Below are 22246 nucleotides of genomic sequence, written 5' to 3'. Positions count from 1 at the left end.
TCAGTAGGCATGAGAAAATATTTTGTTGTATTGACTTCCACGATACAGAATACTGGTATTACAAACTGTCAGCTTGTATTGACTATTGAAATATGACGGAAAATGAAACACAAAGGCAAACGGAAAAGTCTTTCGACGAAATCAGGAGGTTTAAAAATCCGATTGAAAAACTATACACTTGCACTTAAAGAAAACTGATATTCCCTGTCTGTATAATGATGGGAAGGTTGAAGCTTTCAGCGCACAACATAGAGACTGCGGAAACATGAAAGTGGGCTGGGACTGCAGGTTATGCGTTTTGCACCCACACTTAATTTAGTGAGTAGCATTCTCTGATGAGTATGGCCAATAGCCACATTGTTTCCCAGATGCACCTCTGAATCCACGGACTTGATTTCAAACTGATCGGGACTGCCAAAGCTCACACTTAACGTTTTAGAGCAGGTTTCACTATATACTCAAGCTATAGTTTCTGCAGATATCATGAGCTAAGGATGTGAGAACGAGTGCTTGTGACATCAATGCATTTTTCACTGATACTGATCTAGAAATAGGAGTAGATTTCAGCATGGAGGAATCATACAGCAGTGGATCATACAACAGCAATCCTGTAGCATGGCGGAGGATGAAAGCAGCCAACTTCATAGTGCTTCTTTTCAGGTCTCTCCCAGCTACCCAGTGAGTGAATGAATTCAGCTGCTAGGGGATATTGTGAGGAAGTCACAAGCTTCATGCTGAATGTCGATATTCATTTTTCGTAAAAGGAATTGTGATATTAAAAAAGGTCTTTATAGGTTTAGTCAGGAACCACAGTTAACAAAGTCAGTAAGGCATTCAAGCAATTATTAAAAGGGCAGCCGCTGTTGAAGCAATGTTTTATATTAAATCAAAAAAACAAAAAGATAAAATATAAATTTTAATAGTTTTGCACTTCAGTAACTTTATATTATAGACTTTTTAGAACATTAGAACAATCTAGATGAGACAGGCCATTCAGCCCAACAAAGCTTGACAATACTATCCACCTTAATTCCTCCAAAATAGCATCAAGTCAAGTTTTGAAGGTCCCTAAAGTTCTACTGTCTACTACACTACTTGGTCATTTATTCCATTGTGTATGTGGTTCTCTGTGTAAAGAAAATTTTCCTGTGTTTGTATGAAATTTGCCCTTAATAGGTTTCCAACTGTGTCCCGGTGTTCTTGATGAACTCATTTTAAAGTCACAGTCCCATGTAATAGGTTTACGGGGTCTTTGCTGTCACACATACAGTGTGCAGTGGAAGTTTTACTTGCATGTGGTAATCCAACATGCAGCTTGTCTCACGTTACTGCAGTGCAAATATTGTGTTAATATTTAAGATTATTTTATTCAAAAAAGAAAAATTTTACAAAAAACATCCTATGTTAAAACTTTTGTATTTGCGCGCTGATTTTATGAATGTCTTATAATATGAGTAGCACTAAACATATTACTGCACTTCTTTTATGAAAATTTCATATCGTGGGAATACTGTAGCGTGAAGCCTGAATCGCAATAGGAATTGTATTGCAGGCTAAGTGTATTGTCTCATGCCTAATATTTATTCATCCCTTGTTATCTGATTCTATTCTATATCAGAGTACAGGTCAGAAAATGAAAAAATGGGAGATCAGTAATCTATTTGCTATTATATTAAATAAGAAAGTAACAATTTGGTCATAGCCCATAAGAAAACTCTTGACCAGTTGCCCCCAATATTGCAACAACACTCTAAAACACCCATATAACCATTAGCTCTTGATTTCTCCGTGATAGAAAACAGTTCATTCATCTATTACCTAATTAAGCAACTGCTAATGAGGCCATTAACAGGAATATTTCTCCACATTTGCCTTTGTTTGGGATATGAGAGAAAAAAAACAGGCCTTCACCTCACTTGTGTGCACACCACCTGGCCAACCAGCATGGCAGATTCATCTCAAGGTGCAATGTTTTATGCAGTTTATCGGGGAAGGGGTTTGGGGGCAGAAAATGCATAACAGTTTTCAACTGTTATAACTTTTTGGGGACTATTTTGCAAGATTTTATGGATGTTTAATGATGAATGCATGACATAGCAAAGAGGACAAAATGACACAAGACTATGTTTATAAAAGCACAACTTTCAAATTTTTTTTTTCAAAGGTGCATTGGATGAAATTTGTCTTATAAAAAAGTTTGGAAACCAAATTTGTGGTAGAGTGAATTGTCAGGTAAAGAAAAGTCAGATAAAGAGGGATGCTGTATGTATCCTTTCTTATTAGCAAGGGTATTCAGTTTCTGTCCTTACATAATTTAAAAAGGCCCTCCAGCCTGTTAGAATTCCACTGATGTTGCTAGAAGCATCTAGCCTTCCCCAAAGCTGTTACAATTGCATGCATGGTTATAGGTCTGTCCAGAATATATCGAATGACTATATTCACAGATGATAGCAACACATCAAAACATTGCAAGAAATGGCAAAAAATGGTTATGCTCACAGACAACAGCAACACACTGAAACACTGAATTCTGCAGTTACTTTATATCGAGCAGTGTAACATAAGGGGTAAGGACATCTTTTTGGTGACAATATAGCAATATACTGTATGGAGCAGGAACTGACAGAGACTGTCTGTCTCTCACTCTTCTTACAGGCTTTGTAGTGACCCATTATGATTAGCAAAATGGCACACGGAGGTTTTTTATTTGTTACGATAGGTGTTTACCTTTTTACCAACATATCTTTAGCTGAGACCTTGATCTACAAAAAAAGACAGAAAATGAATTGCTTCTGTCATTGAAGAGAGTATGCAATCTATAGCTCTTCTACCTTAAAGCAAGCAAACATCTTGCAAGTGAGAATTTGTACAAATCCTTTAAGATGACTAAATGGAGGTCAAGTTGGTTGGCAAATTCTTGCCCCACTTGATGTAAGATCAGAGCACCCTGGAAGAAGTGAACCACATTTGTACAAAATGGAAGAGTTACTTTCTTGAGCAAAATCAGACTTGTATGAGGAGTCAGTGGGCTACTGGGTAGCACCATAGCAAAATGCTGGCAATTGGCCTAATTTTCATACTGCACACCTATGTTCTTCTGGGAATTTATACAGCAAAAATTGCATAAGAGCATCATGGCCTACATTACAGCCAGCAGGGGCTCCATAATACCATCTGTCTTACTTAGGGGGTGATGCCACACCTGTTAGGCCAGATATGCTAAAGAGGATTGGTAAATGTGGCACTAAAAGCTCCATTCCAAAGTTCTTCACAATATCATTGAAGACTACTTGCTCTGGTGCATCGTGGGGCAATGAAGCATATTTCCAGTTTAATTTATAATGAGACTTGAGGAGAGAAAATGTGATGTGAGAAACCAACAAACACACTTGAGTACATCAAAAGTGCATCTGGAGAAACAGGAGGGCCAAATTCTTCAGGACATTGAAGGTTAAATAGTGACATCATTCCTACAGAAAAATAGTGGACTTCAAGAGGAAGTTAACTAGAGATATGCTTCTTTATCCAAAATCTAGTTGAAAGCAACAAGTTATAAAGCTGCAAGAAATCTTGAGATATATTAGCCATTGACAATTCAATCCAGCTTAATATGTAAAGGTTAAGATGTTTCTGCAAAAACAGGCGTACATACTTCTACCTGCATGGGTCAGGTACCACTACGTTTGAGGTTCTGCGTCTGATTCTGGGCTCAAAGCGGCCTGGGCCTCCTTTAGGGACAGGGTGATCTCCTCCTCGGGGTCATAGTAGTAGAACTTACGCAAGTAAGTGAGCAGTGGCCTGTTTAAAAAAATAAGAGAGAGACAAATTAGTTCAGGCAACAGCAGCAGAGCAGAACCCTACTGTGCTGTGACTCAGGCTCTTATTGTCACTATGTCTATATCAAAAATGCTAACTGCCCACCCCCAATAAATACACTCATCCGATTAAAAAAAAGGAAAAAAAAAAGAGTATATTTTATATATTGTACATTATTGAATAAACTCTTTTCAGCAAAGTACTGGACCAAACAACACCCATTTGTTCCTTTTGTATATTTATACTAGCCAAAGTACTCAGAGTTTTTGTCCAGGTATATTTGTAGGATAGGTTATGAAAGGGAAGTGAAGGTTTAAGTGTTTTTTAAATGGTGACCCAGTTTTTATTGCTAGCTGCCCCATTCATCATCCACACTGCCTCTCTATCAATGTCTCTGCTCTTGTAAGTCCAATTGGATTCCAGAATTGTGGCAACTCCTTGTGGGTTGTAACCATGAATGCTGTCATGTCTGACTCTTCCTTGTAGTTCAAGTGGACAGTTCATAGTGATTAAATTATGAAGAAGATCCGACAAAGCAGAAGTTAAACAACAATTCATTGGTTCTCTTTTGTGTTGTGCTGTACTTTCACTCTCAATCGAGCCTCACCCAATATCCCCCTGCAGAAGCACACAATACTCATTTTTAGAAGCAGCATGCAGCATTGCCCAGGTAAGAAATATTAAGCTCTGGTCATTTTGTCTGTGAGTCTGGCTTGTCAGTTTGGTTGCTTTACTTGCTCTTAGCCAACAGGTGGCACTGATGTACAAACTTTAGCATACTTTTGGGGGGTGGGGTGTCACTGGGACTTTGGGTTTCCAAAGTAGTCTATCTTGTCTGTATGGTTCCAGACTAGCATCTATACAAGATTTTGTCCAGATTAGTCAAAGGGTATAGGAATGAGACAGATATTCTATTCACCTTAATAACAGGAAAAGTGTCTGCATGTCTGTCCGATTGCTGCGTCTCTGTCATTCTAGTGGATGGTGCATCTCTGACATTAACACTGCTTTTATGAATCCCACATCAAAATGGCATATAACAGACGTATGTGCACTGCAAATGTTAATACTGAGGTCTACATTGACTACTTAGATTTCAACCCCTCTTATATGGGTAGCATAGATAGATAGATAGATAGATAGATAGATAGATAGATAGATAGATAGATAGATAGATAGATAGATAGATAGATAGATAGATAGATAGATAGATAGATAGATAGATAGATAGATAGATAGATAGATAGATAGATAGATAGATAGATAGATAGATAGATAGATAGTTTTTATCTATCTATCTATCTACAGTATATGTTAGAATTACTAAATTACTACTAAAGTTGCACCAATCATGCTTTTTGTGGCTGATATCATCTCTGACTTCTTTGACAGATTCCAAGGTTTTGTGCTATCAGTAAATATCCCGTGACAACTGAGATCAATAAAGGAGAGCTAAAATTTAGCATATACACAATGACTAATACATTGAAAATCATATGCTTTCTACAATTTCAATCTGTAAATAGCATCTTTCCATCCATTTTCTTGCATGTGTGGCCTAATTGTAGGATGCCAGAACTGACCTTGGAAGAATTGGCGCTAAACACCTATGTGAAGTTATTATTGCTACTAGGGGGCTCTGCCCCCTGCTCGCTTCGCTCGCCCACCTCCGGGTTTGGTTTACCGGATATACAATTTAAAGAGATTGTTATTTTCAAAGGAATTGTTACATATTGATAAACATTTTCACTTTTACTTTAAAACTTTTGTAAAAACAATACTGTCTATCTATCTACTGTACTTGCCCTTTATTTCCAGCCCTGGGCATGGTTAAATCTCTTTCTCACAGGACGTATAACGCTGCTTGCGTTGTGAAGTGGGGGGGGGGGGGGTATCTGAACGCATGCTAAGGGGAAGCGGTTGGACCAGCTGCTGGCTTGTTGCTGCTGCTGGTGAGCTGCATATTCTGATTGTTGCACTGCACGTCGATCATTTAAAAGCCTGTACAGCAGCTGTCCTTTTGCCACTTCACGTCTCTGCCACTCGCATTGTGAAAGGTTTGGCTGAACGCATGCTAAGGAGAAGCAGTCAGGTCATCTGCTGGCTTGCTGCTGCTGGCGAGCTGCGTCTTCTGCTTGTCGCTTGTTGTTATTTTAAGAGCTGGATGCACATGAAGCGTGTCTGCCAAAAGCATTCCAACAACTGCTAGGTTAGATGTCCGTGAACTTGTTTTAAATGATGTCTCACCGTCTTGTCTCGCGTGACGTTAAAGTGTCTCTCGCGGGATGTCAAATTGTCTTCCAAGAAGATCACGTCTCATCTCTCTTCAAATATTTTTTTTTTATAATAGATTTATTTAGCAGAAGCATTTATCCAAAGCAACTAACAAAGCAAGCAATAATACACACAAGAATGATTAGAAGGTGCAAGCATCAAAAGCAAAACAGAATGAGATTACCGAGCAAGAAGTAGTACTACCACCTAATTATACCTGCAGCTAGATTAAGACAAAGAATCAGCATCTCGTGCTCTTTGTCAGTACAACAGCAACTATCCCTTTAGAAGGGAAACTAAGCATTTACAAAATATTTGATGAAATGGTGTATTTTTAAAAGATGCCTGAACATGAGTATGATGGGTGCAGTTTGAATAGACAAAGGGGCACCATTCTACAGCTTTGGAGCAAGAATAAAGAAGGATTGTCCAGCCTTAGCATGTCTGGCAAGAGGAAGGATGGTCATCAGACGGGCAGATGCACATCAGAGACTTTTTGGAAGGTCATATGGAGAGACTAAAGACTGCAAATACCGAGGAGCAGAAACATTCCGAGAACTATAGGTCAAGACCAGAGTTTTGAACTGGATCCTTGCAGCATCAGGAAACCAGTGCGGAGACTGAAGTAGAGGAATAGTAGGAGTGACACGAGGAACAGAGAAAACCAGTCAAGCTGCTGCAGTGCAATGTGAAAGGGCTGGAGAGGGTCCGATAGAAAAAAGTTTTTTTTTTGACTGTGTTAGGAATTGAACTTCAGGCCTCAGCTTGGACACACAGCATCAAACCGACAATGAAGGTCCATAGTTATCAGCAAGTTGATGCTGGAATGCACTGTATATTTCATTTAAGTTCACTTGACTGCGTACATGCTATCTTTTATTATTTGAAACTGCTTTATCCAATACAATGATGAGTTGTTTTAATTTCCTCTCGTTGTGGTTGGAATCGAGCCTTTTCTTTTTCAAATCGCTGGCTGAAAAGGCCACAGCCGCCTTCAGCATGTCAAGGGACTTTTTCATCCAGTTATATTGATTTGTATCCTTCTGTGTTTGCGGCTTTAGGTTCTTACTTTTTGCTTTCACAATGCTAATTTTCAAAGCAAACTTTTCTTGCTTATACGTGTGTATAACCGTTACTTGCATGGGTCACATGACCTTGCAGTGTTACGCTGTAATGGACAGCGAGAGCATGTTTTTTAAAATGAAGAAGATGTGCGTTCTGTGTTGTGCTGATGATTGATGTATTTCAGTAAAGCTCACCCCAGACCGCAGTTCTAACTTTATTTTTCTTTCGCAAGCAGCAATAAGACTAAAGATCAGTTGAAAACAAACAAATCACAAGCATGCTGCTGCAAACTGCTTCAAAACAGCAACAAGTTAATAATTTTTATTAAAACACACCTTCATGATTGAAAACATCTTAGGACAAATCAGATACTTTAAGCTGCTTTAGAGTCATCCTACATCTGGCCTTCTGCCTCATGTGACATGGTGGGCCTGTGTCAGCAAACAAAGACTTGGGGCACACATAGCACCATACATGAACCACTACTTAGGGAATGCTCATTCTGTTCATCTAAACACACCCAAACCGGCCCGTCAACCAGCATTAAACATTAACCAGCTATTTTCACAGGATCAAAGTAACAAACAAATGTGGCCTCCCCTGAGCTTAGCAGCTTTTGCAATAAAAACCAAGTGCAAATGAACCACATTTCAGTAAGTATTAATTCTTATTTTACACACTGTCCATTCATATGTATTCCCATAATGTACAGTATTTATTTGTGCTTGCCTCTTACCAATCATTAATCATTAGCATAATAAATGTTTATAAAAAAGAACAGTAGCACCACAATGAATCCTCTCAAAAACATTTCTGCTGTTATGGTTAACAGTTTTTATTATTTTTTTTGTGGCTTCCCCATAATTAATATTTAGGGGTTTTGGAACTCAAGGATGTTTTTCATTTTATGACTATCTGGAAAAGTTAGTAAATGTTTAGCATGACGCTGTGCTGCCGTCTCTATTTTGCAGTGGGTGCCGTCATTTCAGAGCAAAGGCTTCAGGTGTTTCCATGGCGATCGTTCTTCCCTGCCACAGGAGCAAGAATATACAAGTTGACGTGTGCATTTCCGCAGAATCTGAGATTGAAAAATAATTCCTTGTGTAGAGTACTGATGAAAAATCTTCTTAAATTGTCTTCATGTGGTTAGAATTCTGTTCTGGTTATTACAATAATTTTTGTGATTTGGTTATCAAATTAATTCTGACATCTGATCAATTTGATCTTCGGCATTGACCTTAACTTGTGTGGTTCTTGACTGCACTCACCTTCCGGTCCTTATCACTGAAACTATGCAGTCTCAATTCAAACCAGTAAAATAATGCACGGATAAACTGTACCTATGATGCTATGCTTTTTTAACGGTATAGACCACCAGGTCAGGATACACTTTGTTTTCTTTTCTTTACAGTTTGAGCACAGCCAGTTTAAGTGACTTGTACAAGGTCACAGAATGAGGCAAAGTCAGGAACTGAAGTGGTAAACTGGGGTTTAAAAATAGCCAGGATTGGCGACTTTCGCTTTCTCTGGAGACTCTGGACCTGTAATCATCTAGTTCAGGGGTGAGCAACATCGATCCCGGGGGGGCCACAGTGCCTGCATGTTTTTCTTCCAACTCAGTTGCTTAATTAGAAACCAATCCTTGCCAATAACAAGTCTTATTTAACTTCATGGCTTGTTAGTTTTATAACTCAGCAATGTCAGGTCATTCTTATATCACAGACTTTTTCCTTACTAAGGATATCATCCAAATGATTTGAAGCCTACAACGGGGGAGTAATTCTCAGTGTTTCAATTTTTTCTCTTCAGTTTGTTTCTAAGTATTTTATTAAACCAAATCATGCATGAGGAATACACTCAGGTGTGTATGAAAACAAGTGAGATGAACAACTGCTAGGTCCTTTGTCATTTGCATCTTATTGCTAATAAGGGGCCATGAAAACAGTAAATGCACTGTTTAAGACCAAAATAAGTGATAATGATTTGAAATCTTAACAAGTGAGACAACTAAAATGAAGCAGAAAAATGTCACGTGAATATCAGCAATAATTAAGTTCTTATTAAGTTAAACATCTGGGTTGGAACAAAAACCTGTAGCCACTGCAGCCCTCCAGTCCAGAACTGACGTTTTTTTTCACCATTACTCTAGTTTATTTACTTCATGACCATTGGGGTGGGAGCCACTCCATGAGAGAGTACCAAATTCTCACATGATATACGAGGGGGAGTCAAGCTAAAGTTAGAAAATGGGATTTATCAGTAAATGGATCAAACTTTAACAAAGCTGATCATGTCATTTCTCAATGTGATCTCCACCCTTTTCAATGCACTTGCGCCACCTGTCTGGATTCCAGCAGAATAAAAGGTTTTGTCTTGTCCTCGCAACCACTCATGCACCTGAGTTATTGTCAAACACTCCATGCCGAAGGGGACTACATTCACTAGTGCAGGTTACTGTGACTTGCTGGAGACCAATGTGAAGCCTGCTATTCGATCCAAGTGGTGGGGACCTTTAATGAAACACACTGCTAAGAACACCAAGGCCTGTCTGGAGAAACTGAAGTTTGACATATTGCCACCTCCTCCTCATTCGTCAGATTTGGCACTGGGCGATTTCCACCTTTTTTGACCACTAAAAAAACATCTGGGTGGTCGTCGATTCAAGACGGATGATGACGTGAAGAAAGCGGTGCACAAATGATGGCGAGGACAAGAAAAAACCTTTTATTCTGCTGGAATCCAGGCACTTCCAGGCAGATGGCGCAAGTGCTTTGAGAAGGGTGGAGACGACATTGAGAAATGACATGATCAGGTTTGTTAAGGTTTGTTCCATTTTCTTATGAAGCCCATGTTCTAACTTTAGCTTGACTCCCCCTCGTAACATTTACAAACCCACTCAGTCTAACTTATGATCACCCCTTGTATCGATTATAACAGGGGTCGCCAACTCTGGTCCTGGAGGACCACTGAGGCTGCAGGTTTTCATTCTAACCCTTTTTTTTTAATGAGTGCCCTGTTTGTGCTGCTAATTAACTTCTTGTCAATTCATTTTAATTGATTTGCTTTTTTAAGATTTGTTTCCCTGAATTTCTTCATCGTTCCTCTGAATTGCTTCATTTCTTTCCTTAAATGGCACCCAAACAGAAATGAAATGTGAAGTGATGGAGCCAACAGAAGACCAACTAAGTCAAGGCAAGAAACTCCAACAAATTTCACTCCAACCAGCTGCTTAATGAGGTGCCGATTCTTGTCTTTAATTAAACCCGCTCTTTAATTCCATGGCTTGTTGCTGCTCTTGTGGTGCATTTGCAGACATTTCCAAAATTGTTGATTTTCTCTTACTAAGAGCACTGTTAAAATGTTTTGGGCATTCCTGAGACCTTCATCTTATTTTCAGATACTGTATGATGGACACCAGTTGTTTTGGCTAATTTTATATCTCATTATTGTTTAGCTGCTAGTTGAGAAAAAGAAACAATTAAGGGGGCTGAGTCTTCAAGAGCAAGTCAATTACAATTAGTTCAAAAGAAGTTAATTAACAGCAAAAATAGGTCACTTATTAAGAAAAGGGTTGGAATGAAAATCTGCAGCCACGGTGGTCCTCCAGGACAGGAGTTGGCAACCCCTGGATTATAAGGCAGGGTAGCCATCCTGCACAGGGCACTAGTCCACTGCAAGGCCTACTCATACATGCACAATTGGAGTTCTCCACTTAGTCTTACAGGGTTGTGTTGAAGAAAACATGATGAGAACCGCAAGAAAAGCCTGTAAAATCTACGTAAATTATATATACAGTATATGTATCACATTGAGCATTTTCAATAGTGAAACTCCAAGTATCAATTCTTTTGATGCAAAAAACATGACTCCCAAATAACTATCGTGTAAGATGAATGTAAAGTGACAACTTTTTTGTGTAGTTTTAAATTAGATTGTTTTTAGTTTTTCTGGGGGTCTTTGTTCGAGCTGCTAAGGGAAAAAAGGATGTGGTTAAACCATGAGGTTAGTGAGGGGAAAGATATGTCAAGCCTATGCTGTTTGCAGATTCTGAGATATACCCATACAATGATAAAGATGGTACAGCAAGGAAGCGGTAATGCAGTTGACGTAAGATAAGTGATGTGGAGCAGACTCAAAATACCAGCTATACACACCATGAACACAAAAACAGGCGGCCATTAAGGCACTCTTAAATGCGTGTGAATTATGTCATTTTATAGAACAAAGCCAAAGGGAGCAGAAAAATGTTTTACTGGTGCAGCTGCCTGATGAAAGTGGACTGGGCACTTATCCTGGCTCTGCCTTGTGTTGAGCTTGCACTTTCTTCTTGGGTCTCACTCAAGGTATTGAATTTTACATCCCAAAGACGTGTTTTGGCTTGAATGGCAATTCATAATTGTGTGTGAGTGAATGTGCCCTGCGATGGAAGTGGCACACCATCTAGGGCACGGGTGTCAAACTCCAGGCCTGGAGGGCCGCAGTGGCTGCAGGTTTTCATTCTAACCCTTTTCCTAATCAGTGTCCAGTTTTCACAGCTAATTAACTCCTTTTCCCTTCATTTTAATTGCCCCGATTTTAAGGATTCAGTCCTCTGCATTAATTCATTTCTTCATTAAATGGCAGCCAAACAGAAATGAGATGTGAAACAAGCCATCAGATCACCAGCTAAACTGGAATATCAAACTCCAACCAGTTCCTTAATGAGAAGCCAATTCTTGTTGTTAAGTATACCCATCATTTAATTCCACGGCTCATTGCTGCTCTCATTCTGCCACAGCAGAGATTTCCAAAACTGTTGATTTTCTGTTTTTTCCAAGAATGGCGTCAAAATGTTTTGGTGACCTCGGAGATCAACCTTACTGAGACCCTCACCTTTCTTTATGTTCAAATAATGTGGTTAAGCTGGTGACGTGGCAGCTTGTTTTGTGTCTCATTATTGTTTGGCTCTTAATTAAGGAAAAAGAAACAACTAAGGGGTCTGAGTCAAGTTAATTAAAACAAAGGCAAAAGAAGTTAATTAGCAGCAAACAACTGGTCACTGATGAAGAAGATGGTTAGAATGAAAACATTCAGGACTGGAGTTCGACACCCCTGGTCTAGGGTTTCCGATATTAAAGATTTCAGACTTGATGAACAGCATAAGCAGAAAAAGTGTGGATATGGTAGGAAACTGTTATAGAAAAGCAAGATATGTTTTTAATAATAAAATTAGAATATCATTAATTGAGGGTACAGTAGACTCCCCGCAAAGTCGCGGTTCAGAGTTTGTGGCCTTAGTCATTCGCAGATTTTTCCTTACAACCTAACTAATAATTGTTAGCGGAAACCGCAAATATCCGCCACAATTTTATGGCCTTTTTTTTGTGGCAATACTGTACTGTAGAGGCTAGGGATCTGCACTGGCATTCGGAAGGTTGCTGGTTCAAATCCTGTAAATGCCAATAGGGACTCTGCTCTGTTGGGCCCTTGAGCAAGGCCCTTAACCTGCAATTGCTGAGTGCTTTGAGTAGTGAGAAAAGCTCTATATAAATGCAAAGAATTATTTTATTATTAGAGAGAACAGGAAGCAACCGTAGAAGTAAATGCGGCTTGGGATGGTGAAAGTAGCTAATAGAATTTGAAACTGCAACTCCCAGCAGTCCCTGCAGTGGCTCTGATTGGTCTTCTGCTGAGGGTGCAGGGGCTGTTGGGGTCAAAGGATGTCAGCGCGGCTTTTAAAAAGGGGGCCGATGACCAAAAGCAAAATTTTGTAATTTGTGTTTCAAGTTCCTGTCTGTCTGCCTTCTGTTGGGTTACCTGTACTTATTTGTTTTGTCCTGGATCATTTCGTGGTTGTCATCTGGATTGTCTGCTGTCTGTCTGTGTACATGAGGACTGTAAGTGGATTCATAGCCATCCTGCGAAGAAAGGAGTGCTCCTGAACCCATCTTCACCATTTCAGGAACTAGCGGTAGGACTATCTTTATATTCCCATTCAACGTGCGGATCTCTGGACTATCTATTTTCATCACTACATTTCATCCATTGCTGTTTTTTATGGACTTTACTGTGTGTGTTTTGTTGGTGCTTTGTTATATTTAATGTGTAATCGCCGTAAAGGGAACAGGGGTGGTATCGTTGTTTTTGTTTTACATTCTTGGTTTGCTTTGTTTTTGTTTCTGTTTGTGAGTGTGTGCGGGTCGGGCCAAGGCTGGGTGTGTCCCTGGAATCTCCACCATAAAAATAAATAAATCACCGTCTTCTCAACGGTGTGAATCTTAGCAGCACCGGACCGCTACAGCGTTATCCATTTCTCCTTGCTGCTGATTGACTGCTACCCTGTGATACATCTCCAGCTGAGTGTTCTTGTGTTTTACGTTTTGTTCTTCTTAAAGCCCCAAGATGCTGTCGAAACGCCCCGCACCTTCAAAGGCTTCTGGCAATGAAAACGCGCTTGCATGAATTACAGTACATACAGCGTTAACATCTGTATTTTATATTCTAGCACTGCAGGAGACATAGCAGTACAGTACTGTGCAGTAGACGGGTTTACCTTTACATTCATTTTTTTAGGTAATGTTATTAAGCTGAATTTGAAACGAAATTAAAGTGTTTTGGGGGCATATTTCGGGTTTAAACTATAAAAATAGGCATTTTTTTAACCACATCCAAAATTCAGTTTTTCACAATTCGCGGGTGCTCTAGATCAGTGTTTCCCAACCTCAGTCCTGGGGGCACACTGTGACTGCAGGTTTTTGTTCCAACCAGCTTCTGTTTTTAATTGGACTCCTGGGCTAATTAAGTGATGTGTTACTTCCCAAGTTCTGTGTTTTGGGAATAATATAGAAATTAGAAAACTAAGTTTGGTAAAAAAATAAATAAATATATATATTAAAATGTACCAAGCACTTATATGGGAATAATGTGTTTTTCTCTTTTTAACAATATTTTCATCGTGATTTTCACTCTACTTTTCTAGGTGTTCTAATTGTTTAGTTATTTACTACTTAGTGGGTCTGATGCTAAAGTACTTGCAGCCTTTGATTATTCCGTGTTGTTTGCTAGCGTGTCTGCTCTGCTAGTTTTTAAATAATAATAATAAAACATTTTATTTATAGATAAAACTAAAACTAAAATACAAAAATTAAAATCAGACAGAGCAATTGTAATCAAAGAGAAAAAGTAATCTTAAACAAATGAGTTTTAAGTTTAGATTTGAAAAGTGAAAATGATTCAATATTTCTAAGCTCAGATGGTAGCGAGTTCCAAAGCTGGGCAGCAGAGCAACTGAATGCTCTGCTCCCCGTAGTGGTAAGACGGATGAAGGGGACAGTCAAGTGGATGGAGGATGAGGATCTAAGGGTATGGGAGGGAATGGCATCATGGAGGAGGAGGTCAGACAGATATGGAGGGGCGAGGTTGTGGATAGCCTTAAAAGTTAGTAGGAGAATTTTGAATTGAATGCGGAACTTAATTGGAAGCCAATGAAGCTGCTGCAAAACGGGAGTGATATGGTGAATAGAGCTGAATATGCTGAATTCTAGACCAGTTGAAGCTTATAAAGAGATCTGTGAGAAAGACCAAAGAAAAGGGAACTGCAATAATCCAGACAAGAAGTGACAAGGCTATGAACAAGGATAGCAGTGGTGTGGGGAGCGAGGGAGGGGCGAATACGATTAATGTTACGCAGACCGGGAAATGTTATTGATATGGGACTGAAAGGATAAAGTACCGTCAAGGATGACAGCCAGACTCTTAACCTGTGGGGAAGGGGAGACAGAGGAATTATCAATAACAAATGAAAAATGATCAGTTTTGGATAATGTTGATTTTGTACCAATGAGGAGAACCTCAGTTTTGTCACTATTTAATTTAAGAAAATTTGAAGAAAACCAGGATTTGATTTCTGCTATGCAATCAATAAGTGAGGAGGATGGAAAGGAAACAGTAGGTTTGCTAGTGAGATAGAGCTGGGTGTCATCAGCATAACAGTGGAAGCTAATGTTATATTTATGAAAGATATTACCAAGGGGAAGGAGGTAAATAATGAAAAAGAGGGGCCCCAGGACAGAGCCCACCTGAAGTAACAGTTGGGATGTGAAAATTTTAAGCTGAACAAACGGAGTGTGGCCTGAGAGGTAGGATCTGAACCAATCTAGTGGAGTGGGGGTAATGCCAATCAACAACAAGAACAACATTTATTTCTATAGCACATTTTCATACAAATAATGCAGCTCAAAGTGTGTTACATGATGAAGAAAGAGACAAAAGACAAAATAAATAAGAATTAAAATAAGGGAACACTAATTAACATAGAATAAAAGTAAGGTCCGATGGCCAGGGAGGACAGAAAAAACAAAAAAACTCCAGAGGGCTGGAGAAAAAAATAAAATCTGCAGGGGTTCCAGGCCACGAGACCACCCAGCCCCCTCTAGGCATAATTGAAGATAATCTATTGAGAAGAGTAGTGTGACAAATAGTGTCAAAGGCTGCACTCAGATCAAGGAGGATGAGAATAGGAATTAAACCAGAATCAGCTGCCATAAGGAGGTCATTAGTCATTTATATAAGTGCCGTTTCTGTACTGCGGAGGGGACGAAAACCAGACTGGAACTGTTCATACAGATTATTTTGAGATAAATGAGAATGAAGTTGAATAGCCACTATTTTTTCAAGAATTTTGGAAATGAAGGGTAGAATAGAAATAGGACGAAAATTACTGAAATTAGTAGGATCGGCACCAGGTTTTTTCAGTATTGGGGCTATTGCAGCAGTTTTAAAAGATGAAGGAACAGTTCCAGTAGTGAGAGAAGAGTTGGATTATAGCAGAAATAAGAGGGACCAGAGAGGGGAGGCAGGCTTTGACCAGAACTGTAGGGAGGGGGTCCAGTTGACAGGTGCATGGCTTAGATTTACTGACAAGATCTGAGATTTCTGAGAAAGTACGAAGCTGAAAAGAGGAAAATGAGTGAGTTGGTGGGTGAATTTCAAATGAAGTACTGGAGGAATCCGTACAGAGAGACTGGTGAATCTCCTGGATTTTTTCATTAAAAAAGGACATAAGGGAATTGCAAAAATCAGTTGAGTAAAGGTGAGAAGGTAAAGAATCTGGGGGTTGTGTGATATTATTAAGCAGTGAAAACAATGACTTGGTGTTGCCTTCATTGGAAGAAATAATGTGAGTATAATAGTTAGATTTAGTTTGGGCAATACAGTCCTTGTAATAAAGTATATGGTTTTTGTACATCTCTTTGTGAACAAAGAGTCCAGTTGTTTTTTTTTTTACAACTGTTCAAGTTGCCGGCCTTTGGCTTTCAAAAGCCGAAGTTCAGGTGTGAACCAGGGAGCAGAAAAGGAGAAAGAAACAGATCTAGTTTTTAATGGAGCGACAGAGTTAAGAATACCATTAAGTCCAGTGTTATAGTCTGAGACCAGTTCTTTAGGAGTGGATAAATTATGAATGTCCGTAAGGGAATCAATACTAGAGGAAAGGGAGTCTAAGCTAATATTCTTAATATTACGGAAAGACATGAGACGGGAAAGCTTAGTATTGGAAAGTGCAAGTTTAACATTGAATGAAATAAGAAAATGATCAGTTATGGGGAGGTTATCTGCAGTAGAATCAAGCGATTAATTAAGCATTTAAATCTATAGCAAAAGCAGAAATATTTCTAAATGTCATATAAATGTAAAAATCATGCTGCTGTGCTTTTCTGAATGTAGAATAAAAGAAAAATAATACCAGATAATTAAATGAGATCAGTGCTATCAGGTGTTGTTACTGATTAGGAATCTGGTTGGAACAAAAACCTGCAGCCACAGGGGGTCCCCAGGACCGAGTTTGGGAAACACTGATCTAGGAATGTAACCCCCGTGAATTTCGGGGGTGTACTGTATTTCTAAGGAAAGATGAAGGTAAGAAGGTAAAATAAAGATTCAAACTCCAAATCCACCTCCAACCTACAGTAAGTTATCAGTCCATACAAAACAACAAGAAATAAATGCTAAAATTAAATATGCATAAACTCTTATTTTGACTTTCGTCATCTTGGCCTGATATAACAATATTAAAGCTAAACCCAGAAAACACACCATTTCCTATAATCACTGGTAGCCATCTCCCCACAATGGTTTTACATTTCTGTCTGTAAAGATATAAAGATCTTCCACGACTCCTCACACCTTGCACAACCTCCTTTAATCTGGTAGAGGTCTTAGTCACTTTAAGACCAGGACTACCGGATTTCATGATAAGGATAACCCACAAGCTGAAAGATGCATGAACTTAACAACCTGACCTTCGTGTCTTCTTTGCTATTTTTATTGATACATTTAAGTTTGGTTTTGTGAAACTGGTAGATTGGAGTAGTGATTACTGTTGTGTTTATATTGTACACTTGCGCTGGCGTTTTATTTATATAAAGTTCTTCAAATGAAATTCCAAGAATCTGATGATGTTATGCCAATATGGAAGCATGTTAGAGCCACAGGGAAGAAAGAAAAGACACAAAGAATTAAAAAAAAAAAAAAATAAATAACCAAAACTTTTGGCACCCAGTGACTTGATATCATGATTAAAGTCAAACATTCTACCATAACAATGAAATTTCGACTATAATCCCATAGCTAATTTTGTGATTAAGGACGAAATGCTAAGATTAAATGTGATCCCATGGTTCGTAAACCTTGTGACCTGCAGAAACAGAAGAAAATAACTCCCATAAATACGAATGTGACAATGCATCCAAATCCATGCAACGGTTAAAAGGTGGATTTGTGAATGTTACACATCAGTTGAAATTGTTAAAATTTATGCCACACCTTTGTTTCCTCAAGATTCTCTACCATCATTCAATGTCTTGATTCACAGTGCTGTGTTCATATGAAACACCATTCACCTTCAAAACCACCACTGTGACAGCTTTGTAAAATCTGTGGATAAGTTCCACATATGCATATTCCACGTCTCTGTCTGTGTGGCGTTGTTCTGGTAACATCTCTCAAACTTGAAATTGTTGAGATAAAATAGTTTACAGCAACTTTCAGATCCAACCACAAGACATAACCACTGAAGCTATCAGTGCAACTGTGAACTACAAACTCGTATGGCTTCAGTTTATTATAAGAGTCCATATACCACAGCACCTTTGCACCTTGGCTGTGAGAGCACCTTTTTCTCTGCCATCATGTCCACCTAAACTCCAAGTCTTCAGGGTCAATCAGCTCGATCAACTGTCTCACCATGCCTTGTATAACAACATGCCTTCTTTGGATGGCTTACTGGTCTTACCACGATACCCCTGCATTTGTCCTTTAGTGGCATTTAGTGATTTATGAAATCAGCTACAAGATTAAAGTTGAACTTTTCAGTAATGACTCACAAAATGAACAATGAGTCAAAATTGAGATTTTTTTTCTCTTCCCCGTGCTCTTAATACATGTCCCTATGCCAGAAAATTAACAATATACAGATAAAGCTTCAAGTAATATAATGATTTAAAACTCAGTATACAGATAATTTGTGTGAAATATATAATCTTAAATTGGTATTATGTAAATTAAACAATGGCTCAAAATAATTGCAGATTTAAATTGAGCAAAATGTGAAACATCCTTCAACTCTATCATAAAGAGGATATTTGCTCAGATTTAGACTTAAGTGGATGTAGATGTAAAAACATTAACATTTTTTAATCCTTGACTACATTCAGGCGTTTTTTTATATCCAAGTATTTACCCGTTCATTTTTCTAAACCATTATAGGGTCACAGGTACTTTAGACTCTGCCCGAATTATTGTGTGTGAGGCACTACACTACAGGTCACAACTACATTCTTTGGGACACTAACTCTTTCAGGGCGGATGTTGACTTTTGTCAAATGGAAGAGTTGACAATGGTAATCAACTGTAAACTGTGACAAAACCCACCATTACATTTTATTTGGACTCTCATTGCTAGAAGGAAAGTTAGATTCATTGGTTTGACCGAGATTCCCTGCACTCTCGTGAGTAGCAAGGCGCACACAACGGCAAAAATGGCACTGACATCTGGCAAGAGATCAAAGCGAATGTGTAAAGCAAAATACTCCGTGGACGACGTTGTTGCCCGTTATCTCTGAACTGGACTATGACTTGTCAGACTCAGGTTTTTGATACAAGCAATCAAAGATGAATGTCAGGTTCCAGCTTCAGCTGATCAGTCCCCAGCTAGTTGTGGTACTGACAATGTTCGCCAGGGACAGCCACAGCATGCAGCAACAGATGTTTTATGTTGACTTCTGAGTGAAACCATTGCTTTTTGGAAAAAATATTCAGCCCTCAAAGAGTTAAAGTTACCAATCATTTTGACAACATGTTTTTGGACTGGCTTGGGCAATGCAGCAAAAACATAAGACGATATTTAAAATACCACATTTGAAAAAGGCTATTCAAAATCCAAAGAGTTATGAAATAACACTTTTTATTCAAGATTAATAAAAATAAAGAGACCATCCAAGTACCTAATTCCAGTCATCAGTGATTAGGCTTTTATAGTATCTCAAATTCTAAGCCAGAATGAAATTACTACAGATAGATGGATGTAAATGGCACTGTATGATAGACAGACAGACACACACGAAGGTCAGTCTATCCACACTGCCTGGCTTTTGGGCTCTGCGGTGCAATGCCATTCCTGAAGGAGCTCTTTTTCTGTCCAGTTGCTGAATCGTTAAAAGTTAGCTTCATATCTTTCCCTAGTGCTAGAGGACCCGTGACACTGTCTATATTGGCTAGTTGTCCTAATTAGACAGACCTGTCCCTAAAGACCAGTCTAACATGTTGCATGGTTACAGTGAGCAGCAGAAATTAGCTAAGATGTTTGGCAAAAACACAGTCAAAGAGCCGGCAGACAGCCCCAGGTTAAATTCAAATATCTTTTGTCTTAACAGAAAGAGCAAACTAAATCTGAATAAGAAAAACCTTCGAAAGCAGTAATCTGTTTTCAAAACAGGAGATTGCTGAAGGAATTTTTCTTTTTCTAATTACACAACCTTTCCATTTTATTGAATAGAGTTTAGACGTGCTCTCTACATGGCACCACCCATTTATTTAATGTGCCACGCTCTGGTGTATGCATACCTGCATCCAGCATCTGCTTGAAGATAATTCTGAAACTCTTCTTACTGCCAGGTTAACTGATGTAAAACATTTTCGTTTCTAGAGTTCTCAGTTATGTGATGGTTACATGTGTGCCTTTTGTCTGATCAGACACTGCGACAACACCTGTAACAATTTCTTTAAAGAGTAGCGTGGTGGCAAAGCGGTTAGTGATGCCTCCTGAAAGCAAACTGTAGATGGACTTTGCATGTTCTCTCTGTGTTTGTCTAGATTTTTCTCTAGATATTCCATTTTTTAATCCCTCATTCCCAAAGACATGCATGATTTCTTAGCTGGGAACTGTAAATTCACAACAGTGTGTGTGTGTGTGTGTGTGTGTGTGTGTGTGGACTATGCAATGGTCTGATACCTTGTCTGGCATTTTTTCCTGCTATGATAAGCACCAGCCCCCCAACAACCCAGAATTCAATTATGCAAGCTATGAAACTGTATGTAGATATGTCATCAATTGTAACTCAGATGTTGTAAGTCTCCTTGGATAAAGGTATCAGCCAAATCTACTCTACAGTGATCCCTCGCTATATCGCGCTTCGCCTTTCGCGGCTTCACTCTATCGCGGATTTTATATGTAAGCATATTTAAATATATATCGCGGATTTTTTGCTGGTTCGCGGATTTCTGAGGACAATGGGTCTTTTAATTTCTGGTACATGCTTCCTCAGTTGGTTTGCCCAGTTGATTTCATACAAGGGATGCTATTGACAGATGGCTGAGAAGCTACCCAACTTACTTTTCTTTCTCTCTCTCTCTCTCTCTTGCACTGACTTTCTCTGATCCTGACGTAGGGGGTGTGAGCAGGGGGGCTGTTCGCACACCTAGACGATACGGACGCTCGTCTAAAAATGCTGAAAGATTATCTTCACATTGCTATCTTTTGTGCAGCTGCTTCCTGAAACGACATGCTGCACGGTGCTTCGCATACTTAAAAGCTCGAAGGGCACGTATTGATTTTTCACTGTTTATTTTCCTCTGTCTCTCTCTCTCTCTCTCTCTCTCTCTCTCTGCTCCTGACGGAGGGGGTGTGAGCTGCCGCCTTCAACAGCTTTGTACCGGCGGTGCTTCGTATACTTAAAAGCCAAACAGCCCTATTGATTTGTTTGCTTTCCTCTCTGTTTCTGACAGCCTGTGCTCCTGACGCGCACTCCTTTGAAGAGGAAGATATGTTTGCATTCTTTTAATTGTGAGACAGAACTGTCATCTCTGTCTTGTCATGGAGCACAGTTTAAACTTTTGAAAAAGAGACAAATGTTTGTTTGCAGTGTTTGAATAACGTTCCTGTCTCTCTACAACCTCCTGTGTTTCTGTGCAAATCTGTGACCCAAGCATGACAATATAAAAATAACCATATAAACATATGGTTTCTACTTTGCGGATTTTCTTATTTCGCGGGTGGCTCTGGAACGCAACCCCCGCGATGGAGGAGGGATTACTGTATATATCTATAAAATCCTAAGCCTAAAAGTGCAACGATTTTGTGCAACGTTTTTATGTCACGCTTTATTTTAAAACCTACATATATATGTTTGGTACCATTCTTTTCAGAATTTATCGAACTTTAATGTGATGTTATTAGATTTTCAGATTCTTATTCCGTTTTTAAATTATAAACTAGAGACTTTGTGCCAATAGATTTAACCAGGCCCAGGGCTGGAAATAAAAGACAAAGAGTAGATGACAAAGACAGCTGCTGTACAGACGTTTAAATGTTCGAAGCGCCACATGAGATGCAGATCATGTGGCACTGCAGCAGCAGCAAGCCAGCAGCTAATCGAGTAAAGAGGAGGTAAAAAAAAAAACTGCATTTGTTTCCCATTGTATCACCGTTTAAGAGGGGGTTTCAGAGGAGCAACCGCGTCTCCTTGGGGTACGTTCAGCCCCCCTCTTCACAACGTGAGCAAAGCGAGCAGGGGTGAACCCCCTAGTAATAAGTAATAATAATATTTGGTCATCAGAA

The 22246-nt window shown here is 39.1% G+C and overlaps 1 protein-coding gene across 3 annotated transcripts in view; it reads right to left on the bottom strand.

Annotated features, from left to right (window-relative positions):
• Positions 1 to 22246, bottom strand: part of socs7 (suppressor of cytokine signaling 7) — a 106760-nt gene that overhangs the window by 1748 nt on the left and 82766 nt on the right. For 2 of the 3 annotated variants that reach the window (XM_028819997.2, XM_028819995.2), the window contains one exon: positions 3653 to 3798. In XM_028819997.2, coding sequence (XP_028675830.2) covers positions 3678 to 3798 — 121 coding nt within the window. In that variant the 3' untranslated portion in view covers positions 3653 to 3677. The remainder of the gene's footprint in view (positions 1 to 3652; positions 3799 to 22246) is intronic. The other variant, XM_028819996.2, reaches the window with a different exon arrangement.

The sequence above is a fragment of the Erpetoichthys calabaricus genome, chromosome 14 (genome assembly GCF_900747795.2).
Source record: "Erpetoichthys calabaricus chromosome 14, fErpCal1.3, whole genome shotgun sequence".
In the NCBI taxonomy this organism is placed as follows: domain Eukaryota; kingdom Metazoa; phylum Chordata; class Cladistia; order Polypteriformes; family Polypteridae; genus Erpetoichthys; species Erpetoichthys calabaricus.
The sequence above is the reverse complement of the archived record's forward strand: the minus strand, read 5'-3'. Positions and strand labels throughout refer to the sequence as shown.